The sequence below is a fragment of the Terrapene carolina genome, unplaced genomic scaffold (genome assembly GCF_002925995.2).
Source record: "Terrapene carolina triunguis isolate 2854851 unplaced genomic scaffold, T_m_triunguis-2.0 Scaffold69, whole genome shotgun sequence".
NCBI classification, from domain to species: Eukaryota; Metazoa; Chordata; order Testudines; family Emydidae; genus Terrapene; species Terrapene triunguis.
The window spans coordinates 12,830,777-12,846,434 of record NW_020664420.1 but is presented as its reverse complement, the minus strand read 5'-3'; the positions used below and the strand labels follow the sequence as shown (position 1 = coordinate 12,846,434).

The following is a 15,658-nucleotide window of genomic DNA, read 5'->3' as shown; positions in this document are numbered from 1 at the left end:
TCATGATAGTGGTCATGTGATCACCAGAGTTCTTCCCCTCCTAAGACCATCATTCCGTTATCATACATTGAATTCAGGTTGGCTCCCCTCCATCTTTTATTGATCCAGATCTGAAATTTCACTGCATTTCACTAGTATTAATCTAGAAGTTTTGTTTTTGCTATTTCAAAAAGAAATAATAGGTTATCTACAGTTGAGGGAATGAATAGAATCATAGAACTGGAAGGGACCTCGAGAGGCCATCTAGTCCAGTCCCCTGCACTCATGGCAGGACTAAGTATTATCTAGACCATCCCTGACAGGTGTTTGTCCAACCTGCTCTTAAAAATCTCCAATGATGGAGATTCCACAACCTCCCTAGGCAATTTATTATAGTGCTTAACTACCCTGACAGTTAGTAAGTTTTTCCTAATGTCCAACCTAAACCTCTTTTGCTGCAATTTAAGCCCATTGCTTCTTGTCCTATGCTCAGAGATTAAGAAGAACAATTCTTTTCCCTCCTCCCTGTAACAACAAACTGTTATCCTGTCCCCTCTCAGTCTTCTCTTTTCCAGACTAAACAAACCCAATTTTTTCAATCTTCCCTCATAGGTCATATTTTCTATACCTTTAATCATTTTTGTTGCTCTTCCCTGGACTTTATACAATTTTCCACATCTTTCCTGAACTGTGGCACCTAAACATCCAATGTCCCTTTCTAGCCTTACTATTCAGTACAGTACTTTTCACTAACCTTAAGGCAGTGAGTTTCCCAAAAAATTAAAGGAGAAAAGAACATTTGGAATTTCTAGGCTGGCTTCCAAACTTTAACATAATGTGATAATTCTTTCATTATGTCACATTACATAGTGCCTTCTTCGGAACTTTCCCATCATGACACGAAATCATTTTTGAATTCAGAATGTCACGTGTTAAAATATTTGGATCTATAATGTATTTTCTGTGAATTCAGCAAACGAACTGTACACATCTGCAGTTCCGCAATCATCCTATTCTACTACAAGCTAGGCCTGTTTTTCTTTCTAAATTTTGGATTGAATTATTGAGCTGATTTTTGTTTATCAATACTTATTCAATATAATTTATGTGCCTCTTTAAATAATGACATAGAAACGATTTCTATTTGAAAAATTTAGCTGGCAAACTTTTATGGATAGATAAATCTGAAAAAAAGATACCAAGGTTTCTGAGATTTTTAAAAATGATTGTGTGGGAGGGATATTGGAAGAATGGCAGGAGAGATGCAGGCTACTTAGAATATTCCATATTCACACAAGTTAGTTATCTCCTTCATTCACTTTCTTTCCCATTGAAAATACTGCGTCCCTATGATATAATGAAAAGCAAATCTGTAGCTGTCTTCACCTTCTAGTGTCAGGGAGCATGCATCTTTGCTCTTAACTAGTATCATGCTGTCAAGTTGAAGGATGAAAAGCAAAGGCTGGAAATCAGTAGTGTTTTAAAGGCCTGACAATATAATGGGTGTTTTGTTTGAGTAAATATTGCCGGATCAGGCTCCCTTTCAGTAAATACAAGATAAAGACAGCTTTCTGTAACATCTTGAACTCTGCTAATTCAGCCAGGCACAGCAAAATCTGGGTTACTTTATATGAATCCAGTGGCTTTCACTTTGTAAAACTGTACAAATCTGTCTGACAATTGTCACTCACACCCATTTTCCTAGTTTCATGACATTTTGTAAGCTAGTATTTATTTTGGATATTTTCCCATCACTTCCCTACATAAAAATCTTTTTGCCCTCCTCTCCTCCTTTCAGTATTTTTGTGCCCTTCACCCCTTAGCTGGCAAAACCAGACTTTCACATGCAGAAGTTGCCAGCTTGTCATTTACCAAAGTTTTACTCATAGTTTGTGCACAGACCCCGTGAAAAGTGAAAAATCACCAGTTTCCCATGCTAAGAAAAATGTTTTGACCCAGTTTATTTCTGATCATTGCCCTGGTGAGTTTCCTGTATTAAAGACTGGTTAATGTTGGGATGTCAGATCTGAAAGATGAAACGTGTCTGTTTCTATTATACCTTTTGGATGAGCAATTTTTTCCAAGCAAGTACATTTCTAGGATACATGAAAGCTTGAATGTACCAGTGAAGACGTGTTGAGAAACACTGGCATATGGTTTTCTCTAAATCTGCTTAGAGTGCTAATGTCATGAATTTTGGTTATTTTCAGAATGTTTCCCCAATTGTATCATTCAGAAGGAATCTCCTACACAAAAGGACTCCTTGGACACATACGCTGTAATGTTGTCTAAGGTCCAGTGATGTGAGATCTATGGTGGAGATGTTCCAATGCATAAATGGCAGGTGCCTAACACACATTGACTTTCAGTGGGAGTTGAGCACATAACTACAGTTTGTGCCTTTGAAAAACATCCTACTTGTAACTAGGAAATCTTTGGTCCTCTGGCAGTATATTCTGGATATCTTTTTTTTTTTTTTTTTTTTTTTGGTATGGCTCTTTGTACTTGCTGTGTAAAATGGTCTGTTTGTCACCAAACAGCATGATGGGTGCCCATAGCAGAGTAGTAGCTAGAGTATTAGTTGTATGCAGTCAGGCTGAAATTCAGTTTCATGTAAGCCTACTGTCGAAGGGGAGCTTAGTGCAGGCTTGAAAGGGAAGCAGAGTCCTGGCCATGATCTGTGTTTATATAGGGCCAACTGCCATGCTACACAGGAATTGTGTCCCCTGCAAAAAGTGACCATGGAAGGGCTGTAAAGCTCACCCTACACCATGTCAGTGGTTTGGGGTAATGAATTAAGTCCCTCAATTCACTCTTTACTCGGGTTTTGTTTGTGGGCTCAAGAAAGAGATTAAATTCACCCTCCATCTGTTAGATGCTTATAGGTACCATCCTTAATCCTGGTTATGGAGCCAACTCCCAAATGGACTTGCAGTTGGACAAATGGAACCAGAAAAAAGGAAATTTTCATCTGGTCCAAATTTGAAAGAATTATATGTTGGCACATATTCAGATATGGTCAAGTTGCTCAGGTGGCTGGCAGAGGGCATTTCTGTGATGCACCATCTCAAAAGTAATATAGATGTACAGAGTCTGCTAACTTAGTGCCAAGACCAAGAGAAATACAGGTGTTCAAATAAAGTAGTGGTTGAAGCTGGAGGCCAGGAAGCATGGTAAAGATCAGCTTTAGAAGTAACTTAAATGCTACTAACAGCACCACAGTGTGTCAGGTTAAATGTACTATCAGTTTTAATCACAATGATTTTCAAAAATGCATAAAAAGTCCAGTGGAGCATGACTTATAGTCTACACAGTAATATCTAAACCTGCTTGTTTAATTGAACTGAATTTATTTTTGAATGAAAGAAATTAGAGAATTGTTCTGTGGTTCAGATAAAGGAGGATGTACTACCTGGGTACATATGAATTTGTATATGCTGCATGTATAAATTATATTGTGTACATACATGTCTGTGTATATATGTATATATTTCATCTACACATGTGTATCTATAGTATACTTACATATTCAGAGATAATATACTAATTATTTTGTTCAGCTACTTATATGCACATATCATGGTGTTGGACACAGTATAGTTGGTAAAATTTTCAAAAACAGATAAGGGCTTGTCTACCCGGTGGGGTAATGTATACTGTGGGGTTGCAATTTCTAAAGGGTACCAATGTGTAGCTCATTAATTGGTCCATGAAGATCCTGCTGATGCTCACTGAAGGTTCCCTGGTGTGCGTAAATGTAATGCTCAGGACCCTTCAGTGAACACCAGCAGGATCTACATGGACCAATTAATGAGCTACACGTTAGTGCACTTTAGAAATCACATTTTCTTAGTGTGCATTACCCCACCATGTAGACAAGCCCTAAGTGAAAATTCTACCCAGAAGTTTCACCTACAAAACCTGGAGTTGTGGGCAAAAGGAACCCATCAGCATAAGCAGTTGGTCAACTTGTGTGCACAAATAGGATTTTGCAGGGGGGGGTTGTGGTTGCAATTTGTGCACCCACATTTAAAAATTTGACGTTGCAATTTTGTGATTTGTCTTGTTAGCAAATGATGAAGTGAGGCACAGACACAAATTAGTGAATAGGTCAATCAAATGAGTGTGTGTGTGTGTGTGTATATATATATTCATTTCCCTCAGGAGTGTTTGATAACACATTTACAATGCCGTACTTTTCGTATTTATCAAAGAAGACTCATGTGAATCTGTTGCTTCTGCTTTAACTTTTTTTAAATAAAGCTACATCTTTGAAATGTAGTTTGAAATAATTATTGGCATATACAGATGAGCAGATGAGCCAAGACAAGGAGATGTGAGGGGGGGAAAGCTGTAATACACGTGGAGCAATATACACATGGACCATTTTGTTTTAACATATCTTTGTTTTATTTTTAAATACACTAAAAAAAGAGATATTTATGTCATTTTTATAAAATCCATTTTGTAAACATACATATTGGACCAAATTCAGAGGTGATGTGTAAAGTGGTATATGGTACATGTGGAGAAGTAAGTCCAAGGAAGTCAAGTGAATCCACTTTGAACTTTGGCAGGTGTAAATTACAGTGGAAACAGGAGGATGTGTTTAGTTGTATTTCATACCACACTCCTCTTGTGCAGTGCTACTCATTTACACCACTTTATACACTGCCTCTGAATTGGGTGCAGTAACCTTTCATGGCTTTGAGTTCCATGGTATATTGTAAAACTTTCATTAACAGGAAATCTTCAGGTCTTCTGTTGCTTAAGGTTCACACAAAACACATCAGATTTAGAAGACCATGTGTGTTGGAGGAACTTTCTAAATTCAGGTTTTTGTGCTGGTTCCCTCAACCCCCAGTTCTGTGGTGTTTTGCTTTCCTACTCCATTCCATTTGATGCACTGGCAGCCTCAGAGGTTAGATCAGGATTTAGCAAGTTTTACTTTGTTGCTGCCTGCACACAGAGAAGAACACAAGGGAAGCAGTGGAGGTAGGTCAGCAGAGAAGGGGAGGTCATGAGAGGTGCTGGAAAGGGAGGAGAACATAAGAAGGGGAACAATGAGGTGGGGAAGCTGGGAAGCCAGAACAAGTAAAATGGAGGAAGAAGAGATGTGAAAATATCTGATTGGTAAAGAGGCTTCCACTTTAGATTATAGTTAATTCTTCAGGATGCTTCTCCCTGCAAGTTAAGGTACAATATGTGATATATACAAAATGTTCTAAAATAGAAATGAAATTGCATTTGATTTTACTATAAAAAGTATAAAATACTTCATCTTGATTTGTTTCTTCCATGAAAACTGTACTAACCTCTGGCATAGAGATCTTTGGCTTTAAATGTGGAGCTATTTTCCTAGCAGACTTTAGTCCACCAATTAGGGGGGGAATGGCACCTTTTAATTGCAGCAGATCAATCTTTTATCTCTTACTAGCAGAGATAAAAATAGTCCACTCTTTATAGATCGGTCTTTTGTTTACTTAAATACAAAGGGTTCCATGCTTACTGCTTCTGCAGAGCTGCATTGCTATCAATGTCCTCTCCTGAATAGTAACATTAAATTAGAGCTACATTCAGTTGGAAGGTCAAGGAGTAACACAAAGACGACAAGGCAGGTAAGAGAGTTACAAAGAGAAAGCTCCTCTTTTTCAAAGGTCAGCCTTTTTGCAAAGGTCAGCTTGTGCCAGAGTAGCTAGCTGATAGCTGTTTAGTGGGCTGTGTGAAAGCAGTTAGTGGTCCTTTTCCAGTTCTTAACTGGCCTACTTGTTTGCAGATTCAGCAGAAAAGCCACAGACTGAATAAGCGTGAAACTGAACGGCGAGACTGGTGCTTCCAGGTCAGCATTGAAGCATGTTGGCAAGGCAGTATGAGGAAGCGTGCAGTGCCCCTCCCATGTTCAGTGGCTAGATGCATTCAGACTCCAGAACTGTTCATCTAGCACCTTTCATGAGCACAACATTCACAAAAAGAAAGATTTTTAAAAATCCAGTAGTCAAAGATGTAGGAAAAAGTTGTAGAGCAATGTAACTGGATGGGTGGAGGGAGATAGGCATTGAAGCAGCTATTTCAAACTGTAAAGAATCTTTATATAATATTACTTACATCTTCATCTACTTCCCACATGTACTTGTAATTTAAGAAATCATCCTACTGTTAACCACACCTGCTTTTAAAAAAAGCAACAGAACAATGTTAATGTACTGTAAAATGAACACCATGTAAAAACTTGAGTATTAATCGCACACAGTAGTTAAATATATCATAGTATTTGTGGGATCATGAAAGTTATAGTAAAGATAAATACCACAATGCAGTACACCTCAATTTTAATATTAATCGCTTTATGATTTGTTGCTTATTTTTTTAAAATGTAGCTGTATAAGCCTTCTCCAATATATGTGTTTTTCAGTCAGTATACACTAGTTGAAGGTTACATTGTTTGAAGGTGTGAGAAGTCTCTGAAGAGTGTATAAGTTGAATGACCAGTAAACTCCCTTCTATGTTATTTCTTCTTTCTGACATTTATATTATATTACTGTGCTACCATATAGTAGGTATATTGTAGTATATCATCTGTTATTTGTCCTTCCGATCTATCTTTAACCTGAAGACAGTTGCTTTAGCATTAAATCTGACATCAAGGACTTCTAAAAATCCTTTATTATCACTCTCTAATAGCATCAACGAGATACATTAAGCAGTTCCAAGGGAAATGATTTTTGGCTATTGCTGACAGGCCTTTGGTCTAGATTTGTTTGTGCTCTTCTGTTTGGAGTCTTACTCTTTCCTTTTGCCTTTACTAGAAGTCTTCAAACAAATATTTCTGTGTTCTGATTCTGTGACTGGCACTTTGCTTACAGTAAGCTGAATGAAACTACATCAGTAGCATCTGGATATTAAATGCCTTTCTGTTTCTCATGATTCTGCTAGGCGCTGAGTGCCCTGAATTGATGTCAGTAGGAGCTGAGGGTCCCCAATACCTTGAAGGCTCTAAATTTCGGGGAGGAGGGACTGACATGCATATAGAGTTTATATAAAGACCCTCCAGGATAGTTTGAAAATGTGTGTAAAAAATTTCAACAAATCTTTGTATTTTCACAACATGTGTTTGCATGCACCTTATTTAAATACATACATACAGGAAAACTTCTTCTTGCAGAAGTGCTTAGAGCCTGATTCTGCCAACCTTACTCAGGTAGAGCAGTACCTTACACATCAGATAGCCTTGTTGAAATCAACAGGTCAACTTTCAGAATAAGTTACTCAGCATAAGGGTGGCTCTTAGTTTTCTGTTTATTTTGTTGAGAGAAATCATTTGATTTCTCTTGTAATGTTTGTGAGATGCAGGATGAGCATAGATGGGATTTTTTTCTAACATTGCTTGCAGTTGTATTTTATTGGTGGATTTCTCTTTCCCTTTGCTGTGACCTGTGAATGTCAGAGTAGGCTGTCTGCCAATTTTGTGATCTGCTGCCTGCTTCAAAATGGAGGCAGGAAGGTATCCATTTTCATCAAGAAGATGACAGTGCTTCAGTCTTCCTGACCATCTGGAGAGAGGAACTTTTTAATCAGAAACAAAAAATTGAGGATTTAATATACATATATAATATATAAATTTAGCAAAAGAAAACTCAAAGTTAAACTATACCTTATGAGTGCAGACTTTTTTTCTTTTATGTTGTTCTGGTTAACATAACAAGAAAATACAAGAACTATTTTTGTAAAACTCTAGTTACAGAACTCTCTCGTGTATTAGTAAACAAATGTAAGTAAATTAGTTTTTTGGCACAGATACTAAGTTTATTGCACACACAAATATAATAAGTACTAAAAAAGAAGGTTTTTTTCTCCCTGATGCACACGCATGCTGTGTTGGTGGTCTTGTGTAGATCCAGGTTTTTAATAGTGCTTTCAAGCTGTTCTGCAAAGACCTAGTAACATGGGAATTTAATATCCCAAGATATGTTTATAATTTTCAGTGCCCTTGATAGTGCTGTTTTCTAAATTTCATTTTTGCATTTAGGGAACAAAGAGTTTGACTTCTCCACACTGCTTTCATTTTTGTCCTTAAATGTGTGAAAGCTGCATACTTTCATATAATAAATCAGTATTGTTTCATGTTCTCAATTCTTTCAAGCTCCGTAAGATACCAGGTCCAACATATGTTAGTCGTACAGTATATTTACAGCTAGAAATGGTTTGACAAACACCTCACAAATATTCTTGTCTAAGGCTGGAAAATGTCATACCTATGTTTCTTTTGAAGTTTAAAATTTATTTTCTTTTCACACAAATACTGAGATTTTTGTATTTCAAAAGAAGTATTGTGTAATGTTAGGAACTGATTTAGACCGAACAGGTAAATATTCAGTATTTCATTCCTGCTTCTTTTTTAAAGCAACATGCCTTGAAATATTTCAGTCATTGCTGAAGGCATACTAAATTAATCCTTTTTCCTTAGGTTTATGCCCCGTCAGCAAGCACTGCTGACTACAATAGGGATTCACCAGGTTATCCATCCTCAAAACCAGCAGCCAGCACTTTTCCTAGCTCCTTCTTCATGCAAGGTAAGATGCTACTTTCAAAGAGAAATATATTGTGCATACATTTCATGTATATATTTATTGACATATGTGTATTAGAGACATCATGGAATTTCATCCTGTGTGCTGTTATGTTACTATTAAAATGAAGACCTGTAATGCATAGACCATTATGGCTATGAACATCTTGTTTTGATCCTGTAATGAAATATAATAATGAAATAACTTACTAGATTCTTATCATTTGAATTACTTTAGGCTTTCTTTTGAAAGAGTTTGTGTACATGCATATATATTATACATCTATTAAATACTCATAATATGCATGGGTACTTTGTGTATAAATCTGTGTCTATGTATGAGTGAGGGAATTTATAAAGTGTATAATATTTACAATACACAGCATAAAGTGTGTGTATATAATATATACTGTGTATTATAGCAACTTCTAAATCTGTTTTTAAATTAACTACATAGTGTCTCTCATTTTAAAATGTTAGTTTTTACACGTTCAGTGTTGTATATGGATAGTGTATTTCTTGCAATTACTCATACTTATAACCCATTGAAATAAAGTTCCAGGTAGCTTATTAGTTAAAAGTCCTGGAGTGTGTCAATGAAACAATCTATTTAGAAGTGTAGGACCCACATTTTGCCCTACTTAGGCAAAGATCACAGAGCCTGAGAACCACTTTCAGGCCATGATCCTGTAAACAAATATGCATCTGCGTAACTTGATGCACATCTTGATATTTTCAGATATTTTCTGCTAAGAGTGTGCAGAAGTGTTTGCGGAAATGGGACTCTAATTTTCTGGGGTCCATCCTCCGCATCCAAAAAAAAATCTGATTCCATCTCACATCACTTTTAATGTGGCACATGGAGAGTACAGGTCTATACTTCACTTCCATTGAGTGACTAGACTAACCCACTGTGATCAAAAAGGAGTGTTTCATGCTGGGACCTATATTTTGTTTATATTACAGGTAGGGAACATAAGTAAGGATGTTCATATCTGGGATTTTGGTTTCATCCTATCACCAGGGGTGCTGGAACAATTTGTATAGTGGGAGTGCTGAGAGCCATTGAACCAAACTGTAAATACTGTATATAATGGAAACCACTTCAAGCCAGGGGTGAGGCAGCACTCCTCGTTCCAGCACCTATACCTATCGCTATGTTTTACATTTAGTTTTGGGGTCAGGAAGAGAGGTAGAAGCCTAGCAGAGTAGCTGCGCAGCAAGCACAGCAGGAAATGGGAGTAGGTATAGGCCCCCGACAGGCTGAGCTATTGCCTTAAGAATAGGAAAAGAGCATTCATCCCATTAGGCTTGGATCTCAGCTATTTATGGAGTCAAAGGTTTGTAGGCTGCTCCACCACATCTGACTGTTAGACACAGCAAGTCACCATATCAGATGCTGCTCTTTCTACTTCCCAAACTCACTTGTTTCTGCCTTATACCTGTGTACCCCCAGCAGGGGATTTAAGGCAGCCCCCTCAATCAGTGGTAGTACAGTGATTCTGTATCACCCCTCAAAAGAGAGAGACCATTACAAAGGGAGACAGGGATAAGAGAACATTATCATAGAGTCCCATTCTGTCAGTTCCCTGGAAGATGATTGGTTTATGCTGCAAAGACCTATGCCCTCTCCCTGTCTTGAACCAGAAAATGAGGGCATAGGTTGTAAACAATGAACCTGTGATCTCAAATTTTAATTGTGAAAATTCACAGAACAACCAATTATAGAATTTAATAAAGGTGAAACCCAAAGAGTTCTATACAAATTAAGCATTTGTAGAAACGAATAGAGGATGCTAACCTTTCTCTAATTTTTTTTAACTATCTGTTAGAGATTTATATTAGTGATATAAATCTCTGCTAAATTGGGATTCAGAATACCTATGAAAAGGTTATTATGCTTTGTTAAATGTTATGGGACTGTTCCATTAAAGAACAAAAAAACTTGATCATTATAGATTTACTCCCAAGGATCTAGTTAAATGTAAAAAGTGTGGTTAAGTAGGCTAGGCACCCCTTTAAGTGCTTGACTTGATTTAGGGGATAACTTCTAAAAGTCAGAGATGCAGCCTGTATCTCATTGTATCACAATGGAGTCACCCAGAAGGCATAGTCATTTTTGGTGCAGAAATACAAAACGGCTTGTTTATTTGCAGAGGAAGTAATACCTCTCTAAGAACCAAAACCTCTTAATGACCCACCAAATCACATGTGTGCAGGAAGTGTCGTCATTCAAAGGTTGTTAGACCACTCTAAATTCAGATTTAAACACTCATAGTTTATTTTATTTTGAAGCTCATATTTTGTCCCAGCTGAAATTTGTAGTAACTTGGGGAATATGTATTTAAGCTTGTGCTAAAATGGCAGCAATAAAACTTTAGAGAAACTTTTAGCATCAGTTATGTGACTGACTTGAAATGATTCAAGATGATATTGTTATTCGCAGTTGCTCAGTTCAGCTTAATTTTTTATTAAGAGCATGCTTTTATGTTAAATTTGTGTAGCCCTTAGGAGACAAAAAGACAATATACAGCACTCCTTTTATGGCTGCTGTCTTGTAATGTAAGCAATTAACCGACACAATGATACATTGCATATGCATCAAGCCCCATTAGGACAGTTATTTTAAAGTTTACAGGAAAACAAAACAAAACAATTATATAACCAAGATTTATGGCCTTCAGAGAAGCCACATGTTCTTTCTTTTCTACAGATGGTCATCACAGCAGTGACCCATGGAGCTCCTCCAGTGGGATGAATCAGCCTGGTTATGGAGGAATGTTGGGCAATTCTTCTCATATTCCACAGTCTAGCAGCTACTGCAACCTGCATCCACATGACCGTTTGGTAAGTTAACCTTCTAATGCACATGAGTACATGTATGGAGAGAGAGAATACATAACGGCATGATGTGGGACAAAGGGTTTATTGATACTCATTTGGGATGACCTGCATAAGTCACTCATAGCTTTGCCACTTGAGAAGAAAGTGCTAATACCAAGCTCATGTCACTAAGATGTTTTTATTGACCCACAGTGTAAACTCATGCCACATATTTTACAAAATAAGTATCTCTCAAGTGGTGGATTATACATTCCTCCATCTGCAAAGCTTGATACCTTAGTTATCATTGTGCAAACCTCTAAAATTGCCTAAAATAGTTTTCTGTGGAAACTGTTTCCATTATAAGGTCTTATGTACCTATCAGCGCTGGAAGCATATAACTTATATCATTGGAAAGTTGGCAGTCAATCTTCCTATCAGGTAGTATAAAACTCCTGGGTCTATCCCTGAAGAATCATAAGATATCAGAACTTTACACTGTCCATTCTATACGATATACCAACATAATTCTGGAGAGGAAGTTGGGGTGGAGGATTAGGAAGAAGGAAGTCGTTTCTCATAGGTTGTTCTTTTAGATTAAGTCTCCGTGGAAATTAATTAGCTAGTGAAATGAGCGTAGTTTTATATTCCTCACATGGACATCACTCTGTCTATTCCTTATTTTGCAAAAATATTTTTAAATATTTTAATAAATATTAGTGGAACACCATGTTATTCCTTCATTGCTTTGTCAACACAGAAGCAGTTTGGTAGGACTAATTCAGACTGTGATATTTGATTAGACCAAAAAGAGAACTGCATAGACATTGTGCACAGCTTTGGGAGTATTCCCCTAACATCATGGCTGAGCTGATGCTGTACACAAACAACAGAATCCTGTCGACTCCCACTGCATTAGAAACACAAGGGAAAGTATACTGGGCAAAGCGAAATGATGAGACTGGTGAAGAGAGATGCTTTTCCCCCCCCCCCAAACTTGTAAATTATTTCAGCTACAGAGAGAGAAACTTTTTTTCTAATTTATTTCCATGTGATCATCATGGGTTCAACTGAGACACATTATTGGGTTTAAATGCAGATTTTACTTATCAGAGACTATGAAAAAGGAGCCAAGGGTACAGGAGAAAAGATAGATATTGGTTTTAGGTGAATTAGGCTAAATTTTGGAGGAGTTTGACTGTCCATAAAACTTACCATAGACTTCTTTTTAGCTAGAAAATGGTATGCTTCTTATTGTAACTGAATTGTCTTTAGGAGGGAAAAACATAGGATTAAAATACAGGTTTGTGAATTTAGTTTTGTGAACTGAAAAAAATAGTTCAAGAACTTCACAAAACATCAAACTTCACAAGGTTAATAAATCCCTAGTTACAACCAATATAAAATAGCAGCTCAGCCATGTCTATTTAATGTGCATAATATGGGCACCGAAACAACCCTAACTCTTCCCTGTAGTGAAACAGTGAGAAAAAATATTTAAAAAAAAATGGAATGCGTCTTTAAAAAAAAATAAGTTTAATCTGATCTGGGACCATGTGCTGATATTCGTTAACCATAAATGTATGGTTCTTGCATGGTGTCATTACATTACATAAGGTTGTTTGAATGGCCTTGTTTCTTTCAAGTTTAGCCCTAACGTTAAATCTTTGGTTGATAAGGCTTGGCTTTGGGATAGTTACAACATCTTTGTAATGGTCTGTACAGTAAATCAATGATAGGTACTCTCAACATTAACACCTTCCAAATGTAGTTTTTATCTGGGAATTACTATTTGGCCTAATTGTCAGAGGTGATGAGCACCCAGAGCTAGATTCACTATGGAAATTAGGAGTGGTGACACGCAGCCTTGCCAAGCATATCTTTTAGGTGTCTAGAAAATCACTGTGATTCAGAAAGTATGAATTAGGCTTTGAGGCTCCTTATACGATAAATGGAAGGAGATAGGCACCTCAAAATGGAAGTCACAAAAAACAGCATCTTAGGTGACACCCCACCTAAGCTAGCCAATGGGAGATACCAAAGAGAGGGTTTCTGTCTCAAGCCCTACCCTTCTTAGGGAGATAAGTGCCTAAATCTAGGCTACAGGGAGGTGCCTCCTTCTGCTTAGGATTCTCATCAGCAAACCCTCTGTTGACACACGGGACTGAAGTCGTTTTTGCAAGAAGCCGGCAGGGAAGAAGAACAATAACTTTTAGCCCAGTAGTTTGAACACTCAGCAGGGATGTGGGAGGCCCTCAGTTCAAGTTCCCTCTTTGCCTGAAGTGGGAGAAGGCATTTGAAGAGGACTCTACTACCTCTCAGGATATTCCCTCTGTTTGTCCTGTTGAAGCTGTTCCACTCTGGATAAATTGGGGCAGCCCCAGTAACCAGTCCCCCTGATCCAGTAACTTTTTAAATTACAGGTTTCAGAGTAGCAGCCGTGTTAGTCTGTATCCGCAAAAAGAACAGGAGTACTTGTGGCACCTTAGAGACTAACAAATTTATTAGAGCATAAGCTTTCGTGGGCTACAACCCACTTCTTCGGATGCATATAGAGTGAAACATTGAGGAGATATATATACACACATACAGAGAGCATAATTCTGGGATTTAGGCACCTAAAGTGGCAGTTAGGAGTTTAAGTCCTTTTGTGAATCTAGACCCCGGAGCTCCCATTGACATCAATGTGAGTTGCAAGTGCTCAGCACTTCTGAACCTTGGGTCCATATTATTTATTGTCCAGCTTCTCTATATTAGCAAGGTCTTCTGTGCCTAAGGTAGCACAGGGGGAGGCATTGGTATTTTAATTGCTGCTCTATATGATTTCTACTGGGACAAAAGTGGGAGGTCAGCACTTTTAGTATATGCAGAGACTGTTGAGGAAAGCCAGAATGACTTCAGTTCAAGCTATACAAGCTCTTGAATTGTTAGTTAACTGGTGATACTGCAGTGCCAATACAGACAGCACAAAAAGAATAGTTGCTGTTTATTATTTCTATTTTCTCATGGATTATATTTTTTGTTTGTTTGATTTAATAGTTGCTTAGAATGCAGAGTACAGTTTCCTCGTCAAATTACATACATTTTAAGGCAGATCCCATGTTTGTGCTAAAATATTTGGTAGTATCCCTTTGATGTTTTCCCCCTGAGAAATGATAAAATCTTACTTGCTGATAATGAAGCACCATTTTTGTGTGGGTGTCATGGAACAGAACTCAGCAAGGGTCATGGCATTACTCAGATTTAGACTGTTATCCTAAACAATCACTGTTTACTGATTTGTGAGCAATGTGACAAACTCTCTTAACCCATGTTAACTTCAGCCAGTTGGACTATGAGTTGCTATCCTAGGGTAGTTTATGTGTGAGTCAAAGCCTGAAATCTTTATTCAGACTTTACTCAGACAAAACCCCTGTTAGACTCAATTGAAGTTCTGACTGCGTAAGGAATGTAGGTTTTGGCTATATAACTGTATGATGTGCTTATGTCCTTATAACTTCGAGGTAGACAGAATCCAAGTATTTGGTACTTAAATATCAAAAGTACCATAAAAGTAATAGAATAATAAAAAATAAGAGAGAGACAATGTTGTGGCCCAGATTTTATTTTTGGCCATCCTGTGCTTGGTGTAGGACCCTATATAGGGGTAGAGCACAAAGATGGCTTTATGCTACTTTTATATTCCCCTGATCCAGGGGTTGTTTTAATTTATTCCCAGCTGCCCAAGGAGCCACTGCAGCAACCAGGGATTACCAAGGCATAGTGACACCCTCTTTTTCTTAGGGCTAAAAGATGACAATGTTCTAGGGATTGTCTCCACACACAGACCACAAATAGACCTGCCATCAATGCATCACCCATGGAGTCTTGGATACTTTGATTCACCAGCTTTATAGTGCATCTCCGAGCAGCAGGGGTAGACAATTTGGCTCATTAGATCAACTAGTCTATCTCGGTGATGGCTTGTTTCCATACAGAATATATTCTAGTTCTTTGTCAGGTCTAGTTTTAAATATCACAAAGTTATGCCGATTCTATAACTTCCTTCAGGAGACTATTTCTCCAACTAATAGATATCACTGTCACCAAGTGTTTCCTGGTATGCAGCATGCATTTTCTTTCTTAATTTCATCCTATAGTATCAGAGTTTATGAACCTTCCTGCATAGATATCTGAGTAGAAAAAATTACTCATTCCTTTATACACATGACAACAAGACCTGTTCCTTTAGGTGAAATACTGTAACAATCCTAGAGACTAACAAATTTATTTGAGCATAAGCTTTCGTGG

The 15,658-nt window shown here is 37.5% G+C and overlaps 1 protein-coding gene across 14 annotated transcripts in view; it reads left to right on the top strand.

Annotated features, from left to right (window-relative positions):
- The window catches only part of TCF4 (transcription factor 4), a 322,751-nt gene that overhangs the window by 257,379 nt on the left and 49,714 nt on the right, over window positions 1-15,658 (top strand). For all 14 annotated transcript variants that reach the window (XM_026649022.2, XM_026649017.2, XM_026649023.2 and 11 more), the window contains 2 exons: window positions 8,444-8,549; window positions 11,259-11,392. In XM_026649022.2, coding sequence (XP_026504807.1) covers window positions 8,444-8,549; window positions 11,259-11,392 — 240 coding nt within the window. The remainder of the gene's footprint in view (window positions 1-8,443; window positions 8,550-11,258; window positions 11,393-15,658) is intronic.